The following is a 19,165-nucleotide window of genomic DNA, read 5'->3' on the forward strand; positions in this document are numbered from 1 at the left end:
GACTCAGCACTGCCCTCTTGTGGCAGGCTTTTGAATACAGACTGCAGGCCATTGTTTCAGAGTTTAGGTCTGGCTCTTCTTTCCTGGTGTTTTAATTTAAATTGTCCCATTTATTCTAGTTTCAGAAGAAATAATATCTGTTTCAAGACTCTCTGAATTGTTGTTTGTGCTAAGCTAACATGGTTGTTGCAGCTGCAGGCAGCAGCTGTGTTTTTAGTGAGGATGAGGATGTTGAGCTTGATGATGGATTTGTGAGATGTTCTGCTGCCGTTTCCACCACAGCCAGTCAGACTGGATGGAGCAGGTTCATGTGAAGCAGCAGAATCCTGCAGACACACAAGTTTTCTTCCTGGATGAATCACCGGACATTCAGCCCTTTTCTGGAACTCTGACAAAAATGACTAATTAATAGCACCATCTGCTGGCCACTATCTGTAAGCACAAGTCACTGACAGAAGAAGTCTGGTGGGATTTTTTCCCCCCACCAAGGTTCACAGATTAAATAGATAATGTTCACTGTTGTTATCAGGACATAAAGTAAAACACACTTTTCTTTACTTTGCATATCTGAAAATAACATTTTAATTGATTTTGTATCAGTTTCTGCATCTCCAACTGCTACTCCACTGTTTTAATTTTGCAACTCTCTAAAAATAACAATATTGTAAAAATGCATTGATGTTTGTTTTATTTTCCTCCTGATACTTAAAACCTAGAAAGAGCAAAACCCAAAAATGTTCTTTCATTAAAGCTCTTAGCTTTTTTATAAATTAGTTTTCGGTCATCTATTATTTCTTAAAGCAGCATGCAGGTTTGACACTCTATAAAAACAGAACAAATCCTGAACAAATGATGATAAATTAACACACTGTGATGATTGGAGCTGATTGTCATTTTTGCCGTTTCCACCACAGAGCCAAACACTCTGGATGGAGCAGGTTCATGTGAAGCAGCAGAATCCTGAACACACACATGTTTTCTTCCTGTGTCACATGATTGAACTGACGGCCAGTTTCTGGACCGATAACTTGGAAAACTATGACTCAATGTCACCATCTGCTGGCCACTAGCTGTAAATACAAGTCAGAGTGTCTTTTATTAATGAATCATTTAAATAAATAATGTCTTTTGTAGAACAGGGTATTTATGTATGTTTAATTATAATTATTTGACAATACTGAAAATTGCAAAATATCCACAAAAGCTCTGAGTAGCAAACTTTTAGAATATAAAATGTGATTTATTAAAAAATTACATTTAATTTACAACAAATGTTAAATTCTTTATTTTTCTCATTTGTTTGTGCTGCAGTACAACAATAAAGACCATTAGAAAACACTACCTACTATTTAATGAATACCTGAATTACGTCACTGTGTTGTGGCGGTAAGAGAGCGCCCCCCACTGGCAAGAAGATACATGCACACAGCAAACTCGTCTATATACATAAGAAAAAAAAGAAAAAAACGAAGACCAAAGACAGGATTAATTCTGAATCAAAAATAGGGTTGTATTAATTAACTGATTCTCAACCCATTACATCAGCCTTAAAAATGTAAAATAAAACCACCGGACAATAAAGACATGAAAAGAAAGATGATATTATTTAGCCTAAACCAGAGTCCAAGACAGAACCTGGAGCCACATTAAACTTTAATTAAAAACAACAAGTTATCATTGTCAGAAAAAGAAAGTACTGTTACAGAAAACCAGACAGATGAGATCCAGTCATGAATTCACAACTAAACAACTGAACTCTTATTAGAACTGGTGAATCGGGCAGCAAATTCTCCCAAATGAAGAAAAATGATCAGTAACAATCTAATGAAGTCAGGTGTTTATCTGACCTTCATGCTGATCTGTAATTATCTGGTCTCACATAATCGTAAACAGAACCTTCTTCTGGATCAGGAGGTCTCTCTGGTAAAAGTGAAACATGGATACATAGAAAACATACATTAGTGTTTCCTCATGTTTTTAAATAGTTTAATATCACTCTCTGAATATTTGACAGCTGAGGATTCATCTGGTTCTCATGTAATCAGTCACCTTTTTAATAACTTGGTTGTTTTATTACATATCGTTACCGTTTCCTGTGGCTCCACGGTTCTGGATTGTCTCATACACAGGACGTGGTGCCTACAGTAAATAAAAAATGTCAAAGAAAAGCTTGTATCTGAATGCAATTATGTAAAATAATAAGATCTATTTTGTACTTAATAGATGTTTATCCTTTCATTTCTGATGGGAATAATTGTGAGTTTGTTGCAACTTTGAATTGTTTTATTAATCAAACTCATGGTAATAATATACTTATATGTTGTCATATTGAGCAGCAGAATCATAAAATCTGCAGATTCATTCTGACATAAAATTAAAATAAACAAACAAAAATATTCAGGTGTTTCACTTTGTTGTTTACAGTTTGTCAGAAGGAATGACTTAAAGTAGACACTTTGATATTTTTATACATTTTATAAATCTGTGTTATGATAAAGAAAAAAGTTACAACAAAGTGAAATTGTGTCCAAATTAATACTGATGTTTATTGTGTCACTAACCATGCAGCAGAGAGCTGTAATCACTTTCAATCTGGTTCAGTCCATGATTACTGGTCGGCCTCTGGCTGCTGCTTTCAGACTGAAATGACCTGAAAATATTAAAGTGGATCAAATTTAACTATGAAACAAAGATCAAGAGTTTATGCCTAAGATGAAACAGCAGATATTTCATACTGACCTGATGCAGCTCAAATCTGGAGAAGATAAAAAAAAAAAAAAAGCTGTTTAGATCATCAACAACAGAATTAAAATGATGAACCGAATTTCAAAAGTCATATTTTAATACTTGTGATTCAATAACACATTATTTCAGGTTAGTATCAATAAAACGAGAAGAAAATGTTCTGACCTTTGGACCGTCTGCAGCGCCACAAGAGCAGCAGGGCGATGAGAACGACTCCAACAACTGGTCCAACGATCAACATGACAGGAAATGAAGAGCCGACAGAACTGGATACAGTTACTGGAAAAACAAAAACATCGTAAAATATTTATCTTAGTCCTCATTTTATTCAACAGAAATATTTTATTAGTGTGTTTATTAAAGTTACAAACTGCAGCTTTAACTTGATATTGTTAAATTGTGATTCTATGTATTGAGAAAAAAACATTTGTTCATCTCGTAGGACTGATCTATTCCACCTGGTGGTTTCTAATTTGTTTGTGTCACAACTTTAATAGCTGCATACTAATTAGAGTTGAAGGATTTTTCACTGCAAAAATAAAAGTATATATAAACATCTTGACATCTTAATGAAGAGATTGAGATTTTGCATTTACTCCAAACGATTCAAGACCAGCAGCTGCTTTAATTTTGGAAACCTTTCAGGCATTTTTGATCGTTTTGATGTGGCTGTTACAAACTGTGGTTATTGAGTGGTGAGGACGACGATGGGGTGGATCCAGGTTGCAAAGCAAATGATGATGGTTTTAATGAAGAAATCACAAAATACAAAGTCCAGGCAGAACAGGTGAGCAACAAGGCAAAGAGCTCGAACACTGATAGCAACTGGAATACAAACTGGTCTAAAACGAGGGAAAGGAAGACGACACATGACTTTAGACTTTAGACCAGAACCCGACAGAGAAACACAGACGGGATTAAATACACAGGGAAGGTAATGAGGGAACATAAGAGACAGCTGGGATCAATCACAGCCAAAGAGACGGGAAATAAATTAACACACAGAATAAAAACCACATCCTCACTGTGGCCAGTTAGAAAAATGTTTTACTTTAATTTTGCTGAAAAAAAGTTATTTACTGTTATTTCGAGGAAGTAGTGATGTAACTGTATCAGAGATCATAATATCATAAGAAACTAGTTTAAGGTTGAGTGAATATTGAAGTTATAAAATGAATCCTGCTGCATTTAGTTTTGCTGATCCGTCCTCACAGTTCAGTCCAGGTCAAACAAATTTGGATCACAACAATGAGCTGCTTAATATGAGCAAAAGACATTTAAAGAAGAAATCTGACTAAAATAGTTCAACACTCAACTTGTTAACTTCTAGAAATTTTCTGTTTTATTATTTAGATACCTTAAAACACATATGTCAGAGTCAAGGCCCATAACACATCCGCCCATGAGAAGATTTTTCTGCCCTCGGATGATCTTGATTTATTATTAGAACCGGCCCGCAGACCGCAGCAAGCCGGCACCCCGTCTGAAAAAAAATATCTTCCTTATTTGAACTGTAAGTAGTTTAAATGTTCTGTGAGATGATGTACTTACCCATGTATCCATAACAACCGGAACTTTCAATATCCACCAAGTTATTGCCGAAATATACCGTCTATTTAAACGAGTGCCCCCCGGATTAATTACACTCTCTGCAGGTGCAGCTGCGAAGTTACCGTATTAACCAGATACTTGCTGGAAAGTGCAACGCCTCCCCTTTCAGAAACCGTTGGAATTTTTCCACTTAGCGCTACGTGTGGCGGAATTACGGTACTGCAAATTTAGATGTGTCGCCACGTCCGGTCTAGAAGGGTTATTAGCACAGCAGTCGTCAGCATAACTTTAAAATTAACTTTCAGATACCCATCAAAAATGGCAAAAAGGAAGGTGGACACTGAGAACCGGGGGTTTCAAACAAGGTTTAGAGTTTATATTTAGAGTTTTTACTCAGTTCAAGTTTAAAAGTTAAAGTTTAATATTTGTTTTCACTGCATATTACTTCTCCTTGATGAAAGTGTTGTTTTTGATTAATAGATTTTTGCACTTTATTTTATTGTATTTCAATCCAATTATATTTTAAAAATATTTCAGTTGTGTCTGTTGAAAATTAAAGATTACTGACAGAGCCATAAGAAAATATTGCTTTATTTATCTGATCATATTGGAATATATTTGTTAGGTTTTCAGTAGGTTCAATTAGGTTCACTAGACTATATGCGTCATTTAAAAAAATTTCAATGATTTTTAAATCATTGAAATTTAAAAATTTCAATAATTTTTAAATCATTGATTTAAAAATCAATGATTTAAAAATCTGATTAAATCAGTCTGGTCTGATTTAATCAGTCTGACTTAATCAGACTGATTAAATCAGACTGGCCCTCGGCTTGTAGCAAATTTTTTTATTTGGCCCTCCGTCCATTTGACTTTGACACTACTGCCTTAAAAGAACAACTTTGGGAACAATGTGCACAAAAGCAACTCAAATTATAACAGTTGTAGTTTTATTATTGTAACTTGTTAAAGGAAGTGAACAAAATAAATTAACTCCTTTTGTTCTGCAGTTAAAAATTCATAACTCAGATGAGGACTAGTCAGATTTATTCTGGTTTGTCCAAGAAAGAAACTTCATTTAATCCAACATATAAGGAAAACATTTTTTTTCTACAATTTCTTCAGAAAAAAACAAAACAATTAAATCACCTGTTATGGTTTCACTCCACTGTGTTGAAGAAAACCCATCATCTCTGCTTCTACACTGACATGTGTAGTTTCCACTGCTGGACTCAGAGACAGTGAAAGTCCAGTCTTTACTGTCTGTCCTCTGTATTATTGACCCAGATTTCTTCCAGTCACACGTCCACTCAGTGGTTTCTCCATCCTGGACCTCACATGTCAGAGTGATCGACTCACCACTGAAGATCTGAGGCCAGTTTGGTTGTCGAATCACAAAAACCTCGTTGGAAACTGTTTACATCAGATAAGAAGAGAAAAATTAAATCACATGAAAATTTTTCATTTCATAGTTCTAGTTTCTAACAGTTTTGAAGAAAAAACTTACACATTATTTCAATGGTTTTCTTAAGGCTGGAATTACTGTAGAATGAAGGATTTCCTCTCTCTCCTTCACACTTATAGATTCCTCCTTGTGTCACAGTGATTTCTCTGTTTTCTTCATCATTTGTTATGACTTGAACTTCCGGTGTGTCTGTGGTCCGCCTGAACCATCTGTACTTCCATCCAGCAGAGGGCTCCACTGAGCAGCTCAGTGTCACACTGCCCCCTACTGGTATGGTTGTTGAACCTGCTGTCAGTTTGGCTTCAGGTTCAGCTCCTTGCAGCATGAATTAAAATTTGTTAATTTTTCAATGATTTAAAAAAAAACCCAAACATACAAGACTTGTACAAGCAGAACAAGCTACAGACTCGTTAACTGAAATAAATGAGAAGATTGAGAAATTACTGAAAATATGTCAACAATGTAGAACTTCATTAATATGAATTATTCTGGTAGTTATTCATGGTTTCAGCCATACAGATTAACAACCAGCCTCTGTGAGACTTCACAAAACTAAACCTGACATATAAATTTTTTTCTAAGAAAGTTTGAATCAGTGTGTATGTGTTTGTATGTGTATGTGTTTGTGTGTGTGTGTGTGGGTAGGAGTTAAGCATTAATACTGACAACTAAACTGAACTAGATCAGCCACATTTTCATTTACCAGCATCAACTTACCTGATATAGACAGTGTCAAGGTTTCACTCCACTGTGTTGAAGAAAACCCATCATCTCTGCTTCTACACTGACACATATAATCGCCACTGCTGGACTCAGAGACAGTGAAAGTCCAGTCTTTACTGTCTGTCCTCTGTATTATTGACCCAGATCTCTTCCAGTCACACGTCCACTCAGTGGTTTCTCCTCCCTGGACCTCACATGTCAGAGTGATCGACTCACCACTGAAGATCTGAGGCCAGTTTGGTTGTCGAGTCACAAAAACCTTGTTGGAAACTGTTTACATCAGATAAAGAAGAGAAAAATTAAATCACAAGAGAATTTTTGATTTCATGGACTTAGATTCTAACAATCATAAAGAAAAAATTTACACATTATTTCAATGGTTTTCTCTTGGCTTGAATGACTGTAGAATGAAGGATTTCCTCTCTCTCCTTCACACTTATAGATTCCTCCTTGTGTCACAGTGATTTCTCTGTTTTCTTCATCTTTTGTTATGACTTGAACTTCAGGTGTGTCTGCGGTCCGCCTGAACCATCTGTACTTCCATCCAGCAGAGGGCTCCACTGAGCAGCTCAGTGTCACACTGCCCCCTACTGGTATGGTTGTTGGACCTGCTGTCAGTTCAGCACTGGGTCTTTGTGCTGTTATAAAAACAAATATTTGACTTTATACAAAATACTGCAATTAAAAGCTTATTTTAAAGAGTGATGCTTCTTTCATATCAGTAAATATGTGAAAAAGCTGTCAATGCATTTTATTGTCATTTTCCTTATTTTAGATACTTTTTAGAAATTAAAAGAAAAAGTATTTGTTTGAAATAGTTTAATTAAATAACATAAAAGAGTTCATTCTCTTTTCTGAAAAGATAATGTGATTAACTCTACAATTAAGTAAATCTAAATATTCACATTAAGGTAAATAATATTTCCTTTGAATATTTGAATATTTGAATATTTCCTCTTTTTTAAACTTGTGGCTCATTTGACTTTATAAAAATTAAACCCAGTAATTATATATGTGTCATATTTCTGACACTATTTTATCAACAAAAAGATCTGCTTGAAATTATGAAATAAAATGCAGTTACCAAATATATGTTTTTTGGGCTAATATAAAACTTTGTAAATCTTTAAAATATTCAGTTCTTACCTGAGACAGTGACAGTGACAGTTTTACTGCACTTTGAGTGAGATGGATCCCACCTCCAGTGACGACAGCACTGAAATTTTCCACTATGTCTAGTATACAGAGGTTCAACTCTGAAACGTTTTTCTGACTGATAGGGAAGAAATTCTTTACTATTCCTTTTTAAATTGTAGTACCATTGAGTGTCTTTTCCTCCATTCGTGTTACAGATAAATGTAACAATCTCTCCATCATAAAAAGTCGACCAGTTGGGCTCAATACTCGGCACAGGATCTAAAACAGAACCAACATTCAGCTTGTTTGTCTTTTGATTTATAACAAAAACACATCAAGCTAAAAATTAAAAGATAAACATAAAATAATATCTGATTTAAAAGATAAACTGGATTCTTTTCCTGAGAGGATAAATGATTAAAATTCAGATTAAAAGTTGAAGTTACCTACAGTTTTTCCACAGCAGATCAGTGTGTTCAGCACTGAAATAAAGGTTGAAAGTTAATCAGCATAAATAATAAATTTATAAAAAAATATTTTCCAAACCCTCTCACTCAGCTTTGACTCTTTTTATCTGTTAACAGAAATTTAACTAGATATTAAATGGAAGATATTGAGTATTTATTTGTTCTGATAAGAATAAGATCAAATGTTTTAGTTTATTGTTGATTTTCTGATGAGTTAAAACTTCATTTTATAAACTTCACATCCTGACTGAAGACAGGACATCTGCAGACGTTTTGCACGACGACGGAAACTTCACACTCATCTCTACTGGAAAAAAACTGATAAAAGTTTTTAATGAATAATTTCAGTCTCTAGATCATTTTTTTCCACCAGGGGGTCTTTTTGTGAGCTCTAGTGTCCCTTATATGACAGTAGGCTAACAGGAAAGGGCGAAAGACATGCGGCAAATGTCAGTTGGGTCCAGGAATCGATCCCGCTACGGCCGCGTCGAGAACTCAGGGCCTCCAAATGTGGGTCGCACTTTCCCCTACGCCACCACAACACGCCCCTCATGTTCATTTTTAAACTTTTTTTATATAATATTTTTATTGCTCACACATTAGTTGTGTGGTATATAAAATGCTAAAGTCTAATTTTACAATAAACAGCTTTTCAAAATGTTTGCACAGAAATGCTTGTGTTAGTAGTTTGTCACTGAAATAACCTGTTTGAAGTTGCAGCAAACTTAACAAGAACAAATGATTAAACTAAGTAAAATTACACAAATATAATGGAAGATAAAGTAGAAATTACAGCAGACAAGATGTCAAAGACGATGTTCTTCTAATCTCCGTCCTTCATACAGATAAAGTGATCTACTTACAGAGTGAGACCAGAACCCTGGGTGAGATGTTCCCCATCCCGACCTCAACCTGGAACCATGTGTTGCTCTGCGTTGGTCCAATAATCTTCCTTTCATAACATGCTGCCTCTGCAGCGTCTCCAGAGAAATGGAGCCGTCTGAAACACGATCGACGTTTTATCTAAGAATGACGGGACAACGTTTATTTTAAACACTGACATCAATGCACTGAGTTTCTGCTGCGACGTTTCCGGTCCAATGATGAGAAGTTGTGGTAAAAGAAGAACAGGACTTTTTTTTTCTTTTTTTTTCTAAAAGGTTTAAATATGATTATTAGAGAAGTGTATTTTGCTTTTGTTTTTAGTGAAAACCATAAAATAAAAGTCTCTTTAAATAAACTGTAAACTGCATTATTCTAAGTTTTAAATGTTTAATCCTCTACTTAGTTTGTGTTGCGTGCGAACTCTCTGGCAAACAAACCGTAAAATCCCCTTTCACCTAAAAACAAGTGATGTTTGAGAATGATCTCACCTTTCACAGATATATAAGGTCTTGGGTGTGAATAAACAGACATGAGATCAGACAGTGAGAAATAGTTTGGAGTTTAAATAGATTTAAGAAGAAACTCTAAAAATGTACGGAGAGTGAAAAAAAGTTTCTGTGTTTCATTTAGCAGCGTCTGTTTGTGAGAAAGAAGGATGAAAAATCTTCTTTTCATCTGAATAATCATACACTGACCTTTAACTTGATCCTAACTTTAGCCTCATCTACAATATGTCATGTATTAATTTATTAGCTCAGCGTAAAGAAGCCATTAGCAGCTCTGCTAACCCAGCATTAGTTGTGGCTGTGAGGTTGTGGAAAAGCATTTGGTTTTCTAGTGGCACTTAATTTGCAGTTTTCTATACTAAATATTTCACTTCAGTCCAGATCTTCCACCAAGAGACGAGGAAACACTACAGAGTTTCCTGCAGAAACTCTATAAATACAATCATCTTCAGTGACATCCTGCTCAAGAAGTGTTGACCAAAGAAGCAGAAGTCCTCTTTAATGGTATGACGACTCAGCACTGCCCTCTTGTGGCAGGCTTTTGAATACAGACTGCAGGCCATTGTTTCAGAGTTTAGGTCTGGCTCTTCTTTCCTGGTGTTTTAATTTAAATTGTCCCATTTATTCTAGTTTCAGAAGAAATAATATCTGTTTCAAGACTCTCTGAATTGTTGTTTGTGCTAAGCTAACATGGTTGTTGCAGCTGCAGGCAGCAGCTGTGTTTTTGAGGATGAGGATGTTGAGCTTGATGATGGATTTGTGAGATGTTCTGCTGCCGTTTCCACCACAGCCAGTCAGACTGGATGGAGCAGGTTCATGTGAAGCAGCAGAATCCTGCAGACACACAAGTTTTCTTCCTGGATGAATCACCGGACATTCAGCCCTTATCTGGAACTCTGACAAAAATAACCAATTAATAGCACCATCTGCTGGCCACTATCTGTAAGCACAAGTCACTGACAGAAGAATGGTGGGATTTTTTTCCCCCCACCAAGGTTCACAGATTAAATAGATAATGTTCACTGTTGTTATCAGGACATAAAGTAAAACACACTTTTCTTTACTTTGCATATCTGAAAATAACATTTTAATCGATTTTGTATCAGTTTCTGCATCTCCAACTGCTACTCCACTGTTTTAATTTTGCAACTCTCTAAAAATAACAATATTGTAAAAATGCATTGATGTTTGTTTTATTTTCCTCCTGATACTTAAAACCTAGAAAGAGCAAAACCCAAAAATGTTATTTCATTAAAGCTCTTAGCTTTTTTTTAAAATTAGTTTTCGGTCATCTATTATTTCTTAAAGCAGCATGTCGGTTTGACACTTTATGAAAACAGAACAAATCCTGAACAAATGATGATAAATTAACACACTGTGATGATTGGAGCTGATTGTCATTTTCGCCGTTTCCACCACAGAGCCAAACACTCTGGATGGAGCAGGTTCATGTGAAGCAGCAGAATCCTGAACACACACAAGTTTTCTTCCTGTGTCACATGATTGAACTGACGGCCAGTTTCTGGACCGATAACTTGGAAAACTATGACTCAATGTCACCATCTGCTGGCCACTAGCTGTAAATACAAGTCAGTATCTTTTATTAATGAATCATTTAAATAAATAATGTCTTTTGTAGAACAGGGTATTTATGTATGTTTAATTATAATTATTTTTGACAATACTGAAAATTGCAAGATATCCACAAAAGCTCTTAGTAGCAAACTTTTAGAATATAAAATGTGATTTATTAAAAAATTACATTTAATTTACAACAAATGTTAAATTCTTTATTTTTCTCATTTGTTTGTGCTGCTGTACAACAATAAAGACCATTAGGAAACACTACCTACTATTTAATGAATACCTGAATTACGTCACTGTGTTGTGGTGGTAAGAGAGCGCCCCCCACTGGCAAGAAGATACATGCACACAACAAACTCGTCCATATACATAAGAAAAAAAAGAAAAAAACGAAGACCAAAGACAGGATTAATTCTGAATCAAAAATAGGGTTGTATTAATTAACTGATTCTCAACCCATTACATCAGCCTTAAAAGGACATTTCTTCCAAATACAAAAAAACAAAAAACTTTTGAATTTAAAGGAAAAAAGTATTTTTACATATCCCCCCGTATTTACCATTGTACTGTTGAGAAATTAAAAATAATTTGAGTAATTTTAATTAACTCAAAACAGGAAAAGTTTTGTTTGATTTAATGTCAGAATGGCAAAAAGGAAGCATTTATTTTTATAGAGTGTGTTATTAATACACACACTCTGTATATTAAAGCAAAGTAAAGCAAAACTGCTAGCATAATAAAAAACTGGAAGTGTTGAGAGGGATTATTTTAAACGCGCACAAAGCAACAGCTAAAATCAGTTTTATGAAAGGTTAATATTTGGCTTTTTACAATGGATCCTACAAATATGACATGAGTTAGAAGCTGTAGACCGAACTACACCTAGATGGTGTTATTGTTCTCTGGTCCCGAGTCGATTTCAGAATAAACAGCCTCTTCTTTTGCTCCAGGGCGCCCCCTGTCTGTGAAAGAACAACGACTGTAAGACTTCAATGTACTTTTTTATAAACAAATATTTTTCTTTTTCTTTCACTCGCTTTAAATTTTACATTTCTACAATAACTTTTCCTGTAAATTCTTAATTCTAAGTACAATAAGCACAAATTCACTTTTGGTTTATTTTATGTTTAAATATTTTATCACGTGTCTGAATATTTATATTTTTACATACACGAGGACGGTTTACAGTGTGTAAAAACATTTAAGCATTTCTATTTTGTAAAAATAAAAAAAAGTTTTGATTTTGTCTAACATTGGTTGATAGTGATGGAAAGTACCATATTGTTAAATTGGAGTTGACTGTACCTTTCATTTCTGACTCCAGACGATAGTAAACAGCGCCCTCTACTGGTTTATTTGGAGTACCTGTTCAAATAAACAAGTCACAATTTCTAAGTGATCTAAACAAGGCTGATTTTTTTCCCTCTTTAAGTTGTTTTTGTGACTTACTCTTTTCCCCAAAGTTTTTCGGTTCAATGAGAGAGTAGGTTGCATCCCCGGGTTTATCTGCCACTAAAACATTTCAGGATTTTTCAGATCAGTTACCTGCATTTGAACATGCAGCAGTTATATCTGGTGGAAAAGATTCACTGTACCTTTTCCGCTGGAGTCTGAGAAGTTGACCGACTCGTAGATATGATTGCCGCCTGCAGTGCAGGAAAAAAAGTGAACAGAATATTGCATTAACACACACGCAGCATTCTCTCTATTTCTTTTATTTCAGTGAGCAAATTCTAAAGCGTTCCTTACTGAATATGTAAACGCAATCTTATCAGTACGAATGAGAACATAGCTAAAAATATCTACAGGACAAAAGTTGTTTAATTTCTGACCATGCAGAGGAGAGCTGCTCTCATCAGTGTCATTCTTGTTTAATCCATTATTTACTCCACAGCTGATTTTTGACAGTTTCCACCTAAAACAGTGTTAATGGTGGAAATCTTTTCACAAAAATGTAGCAGTTTTAGGTATTTGAGGTGAAGTGATGCGATTAACTCACCCGGGGCAGCGAAAATCTGTGAAAAACAAATATATTCTTTTAACACTCCATTGTTCAAATATTGTTTTTTATACCTTCACAATGAGCAATCTCACCGTTGGACCGCCTGTAGTACCACAGTAACACCAGAAGAAGAACCAGGAGGATCCCACCAACAGGTCCGATGATCATAGGGACGACAGATGAAGAGTGGACAGGAGTGGACACTGATACTGGAAAGAACAGTGTCAGTCATTTTGGGTTTTGTTTATTTTTTATTTAATGTCATTTACTTCTTACTCTTGTAACACGGGGGAAAGACCCGGATGATGACTGAGGGCGTGGCTCTAAAGCCAACTGGTAGACTACTAAAATATGCTCAAGTAGCCTAGGGTCTCCCAATTAAAAGTACTCAGGTAAGTCTGGCTTAAAGTGAGGAAACAGAGGTAGTATACAAAAATATATTTTATTTATACTTTCTTTGACAATGTTAAAAATATACTTTATTATTCTAATTTAAGACCTGATTTGGCACAGGCATCTAGGAAAGCACTGGAAGCAATCAGAAACATAACAAAATCAACTACAAACCAAACTAATAGAAACAAATTCATCACACAGAAATAATATTGAACAAAAGAAAATATAAATCTCCCGTTCACACAGAAATAATATTGAACAAAAGAAAATATAAATCTCCCGTCGCCTCAGTCCAGTCCTTTAGAGCTGCGCCCAATCTGCTAATTCATAAAAAAAAAAAGAAAGATAAACCCTGGTTCTGGTTCTGTGGTGCTTTGCTAGATTTCCAGCTGCAGAGGACAACCCCTTATTACTGAGAGCATCAAAAAACTACACATGGGTGAGAGCATAATATTGCACATAAGCAACCTATAATACCACAACCAACAATAAAGTTTCTGCTAGTGATGTTACGTGATGAGCCGAGGCTTCGAGGCGTGTGTCGAGTAATGGAGGGGGCGTTTCCGTAAAGCGCGTATCGAGGCTTGCTTCATTTAGGGGAGGAGCCGAAAACGATGACGTCCGAAGCCTCGCTGCCCGGCTGTACCACGTGACTGCTTCGGGAAGTGGCTCAGATTTTGGCGCGGGGTTTGGAAACCCCACAGGCTTCATTCAAAATGTGGGTTGTTGTAGGCGAGTTGCGGTCAGTTGAGAGAGTGGATAGAGTTTTGATAGTTTGGATTGTGGTTATTTAGTTTGAGACAGGTAGGGAGAATATATATATATATATATATATATATATATATATATATAAACACTACAACTTCCCCCACCCAATAGGGCAGTTTCACTAGGAAGTCATAGGAAAGCACGGGCCGCCGCACGTCGTCCACAACTCTTCGTCCTCTGAGAGAGAGAGAGAGAGAGAGAATACAGAGACAGAAAGAGGGAGAGAAAAAAGACACAGGCAAAGAGAGAGAGAAAGATATATAGATCTAGAGATAGAGAGAAACAGAAAAATAAAAAATAGATACATACAGACAGAAAAAGAGAGAGAAAGAGAAAAAACAGAGACAAAGAGAGAGAAAGAGAGAGAGAGAAAAAAATATATATATATACAGAGAGGGAGACACAGAGAAAGGAAAAAAGAGAAAATCCTATCCTGTCCCACAGCTATCCTATTTTTAATTTTAATTTTAATTCTAATATTAAGGATACGTGAGTTTTCACCACTTGATTTAACTTGAGTTACCTTGAACTCCAATACCATCATCACACATCATAAGCAGATTTGATCTGGAATAAACAAGGTATTGATCTAAATTAATTTTTCCCCCCTTCCCCCTTTATTTATTTTTCTGGGATTAATATTTAATGTTTTTAGACTTTATTATTTCAGGACTTATAATTGGGTTATTTATTTAATTTGAGCTTTTTACTAATAATCTCACTATTATAAATAGGATTGGTTAGTTAGTTTTAAAGTTCTTAATTTTTATATTAGGATTTTTAAGATAGCTGTGGGACAGAATAGGATTTTTTTGTATATATATTTCTCTCTATCTCTATCTCTATATATCTCTTTCTCTCTCTCTTTGTCTCTTTTTTTCTTCACCTTTTGTGAAGTCATTCCCAAGAGCCATAATAGACAAAAATTCAATTCATCACACGTGTTAAGATACAGCTGGTTGTGATTATACACCTGGCCAGTAGGTGGTTTCGTGTGCACATGAAGCCTCAAGAAATGAACCCTTTCTCGAACCAGTTGGCTCAAGTGGTTCAATGCCTCATGAGGCTTCATCTCACCATCACTAGTTTCTGCTGACAATAATAAAGCCAAAACCAGACAAAAGTGACAAAAATCCATTTACCTATTCAGCAGCTCGACCAGCACAGCACCAGCGCTCATCCAACAAATCCCAGCTGCCACAATGGACTTGACTTGTCACTTGGCGGGCACACCTGGTGCCTATATACGTTAACAAGCCCAACAATACTGTGACGGGGTATGGTGCATTCAGGGACCCGACATGGGTGGGAATTTTATATAAACAGTGTTCAATCTTAATGAACCACCCGGTTACACTCTTACTATTAGAAAAATAGAGTTTACACGTAAAACCTAAAATGTAAACTAAAACGAAAATAAAACTCAACAAAACATGTTGACTACAGGAGACACATTTTGTCCGCCAGCTGAGCAGAAACCCCACCTACAGCCGTCTTACTGACAGACACGTTTCCATAGCAACTTCTAAATCTAAATCCTTTGAACACACACTATGCTGTTTAAATAAGATCAAAGAAATGTTTACAGAAATATGTTGAATACCATTATCAATGTTAGATCTCGTCAACATAATGTTGCATAAAACCTAAATGTTCATTTTAAGGGGAAAAAAGTATTTTCTTTAGAAAGAAGGAAAGAAACAAAACATGTTCCCTATTTCCTGTTTGCAAATTGTGTCATTTTGTGGGTAGTACAGTCTTTTTTTGAAATTAGGTTTTTATCTTATGTGCAGTCTTTAGACAAAATGTTTTTGTTTGTTATGCATCCACAGTTATTATGCATCTACATCAACAATATTCACCCAATGGAAAACATCTTAAAAGCATTATCATATTCTAGCTTTTTCTCCGCAAACTTCTTGACATGCCTCTTCAAAGTAATTTATTACTGAAAATATTTAGAAATTTTAGGTATTTATATCATTTCCACATATAGGCCCATCTTTTCAACTGAGAATAAAATGTGCAGCCACAGTTAAAATCAGACAGGAGGGGCCAGTGTGAATACATTTTCAACCAGTGGCACATCTGCTTGCGATGAGGTTAACATTGTAGTCCCATGATTTAGTAGAGAAAAAAACCCACAAATACTGTATCATTTGAATGGAATATAATCAGAATATTTAAACTGTGTTTTGTATTTGCAGAGCACATTTCAGCAACAAGGCAGTTCAAAGGGTTTTGAAGTGACTGTTCTGGATGATGCTCTGCTAGTCTTTGGGCTCCGACCAAAACCAGCCGCCTGGTTTTGTTACGTATTGAGCTGATCCTGATGAAAAAAGGAATGTGACTCACCTGACACAGACACTGGGATCTTTTCACTCCACTTTGTCACAGAATACCAGTCGTCTCTGCGTCTACACCGACACATGTAGTCTCCACTGCCAGACTCATCACTGACAGTCAGGTGTTTATCATTTCCCACTTTTACAGGTTTCCCAGATCTCTTCCAGTCACACGTCCACTCAGTGGTTTCTCCTCCCTGGACCTCACATGTCAGAGTGATCGACTCACCACTGAAGATCTGAGGCCAGTTTGGTTGTCGAGTCACAAAAACCTTGTTGGAAACTGTTTTCATCAGATATGGACGGTTGCAAAACAAACCAAAACATGAAAATAAATTAAAAAACACCTCATGAGTTTAAGCTAAAGGGTAAAGAATAATCAACTGCATTTTAACAAAAGTATTTGAACTTACAGGTTATATTGAAGCTCACTTCGTCACTTATAACACTGGGATAGTCTCCATTTCCTCTCTTTCCAATACATCGGTATATTCCTCCTTGTGTTACATTAATATCTCTGTTTCCTTCTTCAGTGAGTTCAACTTCAGGTGTGTTTTGGGTCCTTCTGAACCATCTGTATTTCCATCCAGTAGAGGGCTCCACTGAGCAGCTCAGTGTCACACTGCCCCCTACTGGTATGGTTGTAGGACCTGCTGTCAGTTTGGCTTTGGGTTGAGCTGATGTTAAAATAAAAACGCCAGTTAAAACGTTTAGTTATTCGTCAGTCAGATTGAGCACAAATATTCAAATGTCTCATCATAATATAAGACAAAAATCTATAATTGAGATTCTCTAATGGGAACGATGTGTTATCTTGAAATAGTTATCTTAATTTAAAGACCCAAATAAAAACAAGAAAACAAAGAAAAACAAAAATAAATTATGTTATTCTGTGATTAGCTCACCTAATGAAACATACCTTTATATATATTAAATAGTAAGTTTAATTGTATTTCATAGAATTTGGGTTTTCTGTGGATGGGCAGGTTGCAACTGCTGAGGTCAAAATATCATTATGGGAGGAACAAAAAAAAAATCTAAAATGATTTTCTGCATATAGATTTAACTTACAGAGGAGTTAACGTGTATTAACTACACAACTCTGAATATTGTACAAATCTGGTAGAAAAAGATCATTTGGACTCACCAGTAACAGTTAAAGAGACAGTATCACTGCAGTCGGTATCATCAGAGGTCTTCCTGAGTCCACAGCACTGATATTCACCACTCTGATCGATTTGGATACCTTGTAATGTGTAGCTTTTGTGCGGGTTGAATGGAATAAATTGTTTTTCATTTCTTCTAATCTCATATTGCCAGTCGGTCTCTTCTCCTTCACTCATGTCACAAATGAACGTCACGCTCTCTTCAGGATGAAAAGTCGACCAGTTGGGATCAATAATCAGGTTTGCGTCTAAAACGCAGCACAACACAATTAGCACATTTATCATGCAGTTTATACGGACGAGCCTCATTCTGAGTTTATAAATAAATATGAAAAATAAAACAGAAAATACCTTCAGCATGTCCGCAGCAGAGGAGTGAATTCATCACTAAAATAAAACCTAAAACTTTTGTCATTATAAACATTAAAAGTTCACATAAACAGGCGCAGAGTGTCGCTCCGTAACGTCCAGCTCTGACACCAACAAGTTCTTTTCATGTCACCAAAGTTTCCGATCAGTATCGCTAGTTTCCTGTTCTGTAAGCTCATTTTTTTTTAATCTTCATCTGAAAAACATCACAGCAGTTCTACCACAGATTATTTGGACATTTCCCACGCAGTGTTTCATCAGTTTTCTAACTTCCTTAAACTAAGATGACTCACAACAAATGAAAAGACATACCCCAGTTAAACGTTTTAGGTAACCATTTGTTTAAAGGTTAATGTTTACTTCTTAAATTAAAAGATTTATTTGATCGAAAACTAGACAAAAATATGATGTGCAAAACAAACAAAAAAATCCTGAAAAACCTTCTGGAGATAGAAGAGAACGAAGATGACACACATTTTGCACATCATTACTTTAGTGAACCTTCTAATATATAGAATTTTTCTCATTAAAATTCTATATACTTTTGACTTAGTTTAAAATTAAGTTAAAAAAAAGTTACATAAGAAGAGAAGGCAATGCAAACACTGTCAAAAGTGAACATTTTGTTAATTTTTTCCATTTTATCTGCACCATTCAAACACAGGAAGTGACATCACTGCACAACAAGCATGATTTCCCGGCTTGATAATGACTTTCTGTGAGTCAGAGGAATATTTTTTGCACTTTATTTCGACACAAGTTGCACTGAATTTATCAAACCAACTTTAAAAAATGTATTTATTTTTGTATTTTAAAACCTCCGACTTCAGTCTTTTGTGTTTCACCATGGAGAACTGACACTTCCTGTCCACCCAACAGAAGCCATTTTGTTGAAAACTGCTAAATAAGGCTTTATGCTTTAGTGTAGAGCCTTTAATCAATTGTTTGATGTGTTATTTAAATAAATACACCATAAAATCACAATTTGGGGCACATGTTAACAACCTGATTGTTAATCTTGTTAATCTTTCTTCAGATTGTGGAATCAATTTTAAA

At 35.5% G+C, this 19,165-nt stretch overlaps 1 protein-coding gene and 2 long non-coding RNA genes across 4 annotated transcripts; all 3 read right to left on the minus strand.

Annotated features, from left to right (window-relative positions):
* Positions 1-2,574: 2,574 nt before the first annotated feature.
* LOC122820039 lies at positions 2,575-2,935 on the minus strand. The gene is made up of 3 exons (XR_006368717.1): positions 2,911-2,935; positions 2,740-2,755; positions 2,575-2,650 (listed from the first exon to the last, which is right to left on the minus strand). It is a non-coding gene; the product is annotated as an uncharacterized LOC122820039 (long non-coding RNA).
* A 3,017-nt stretch (positions 2,936-5,952) lies between these two features.
* Positions 5,953-6,967, minus strand: LOC122820038. Its single transcript, XR_006368716.1, has 3 exons — positions 6,850-6,967; positions 6,479-6,754; positions 5,953-6,076 (listed from the first exon to the last, which is right to left on the minus strand). It is a non-coding gene; the product is annotated as an uncharacterized LOC122820038 (long non-coding RNA).
* A 4,282-nt stretch (positions 6,968-11,249) lies between these two features.
* Positions 11,250-18,259, minus strand: LOC122820031. Of its 2 annotated transcripts, XM_044097194.1 has the most exons (11): positions 18,092-18,253; positions 17,722-17,988; positions 16,988-17,251; positions 16,585-16,857; positions 13,158-13,274; positions 13,063-13,078; positions 12,896-12,978; positions 12,659-12,709; positions 12,513-12,575; positions 12,369-12,428; positions 11,260-12,025 (listed from the first exon to the last, which is right to left on the minus strand). In XM_044097194.1, the coding sequence occupies exons 1-11, from the start codon at positions 18,162-18,164 to the stop codon at positions 11,946-11,948; spliced, it is 1,347 nt and encodes a 448-aa protein (XP_043953129.1). In that variant the 5' UTR covers positions 18,165-18,253; the 3' UTR covers positions 11,260-11,945. The 2 variants fall into 2 exon arrangements, with proteins under 2 accessions (XP_043953130.1, XP_043953129.1); XM_044097195.1 differs by lacking the exons at positions 12,896-12,978; positions 13,063-13,078 and having other exon boundaries at positions 11,250-12,025; positions 13,137-13,274; positions 17,722-17,986; positions 18,090-18,259.
* Positions 18,260-19,165: the final 906 nt, after the last annotated feature.

This window comes from Gambusia affinis, linkage group LG18 (assembly GCF_019740435.1).
Source record: "Gambusia affinis linkage group LG18, SWU_Gaff_1.0, whole genome shotgun sequence".
Lineage (NCBI taxonomy): Eukaryota > Metazoa > Chordata > Actinopteri > Cyprinodontiformes > Poeciliidae > Gambusia > Gambusia affinis.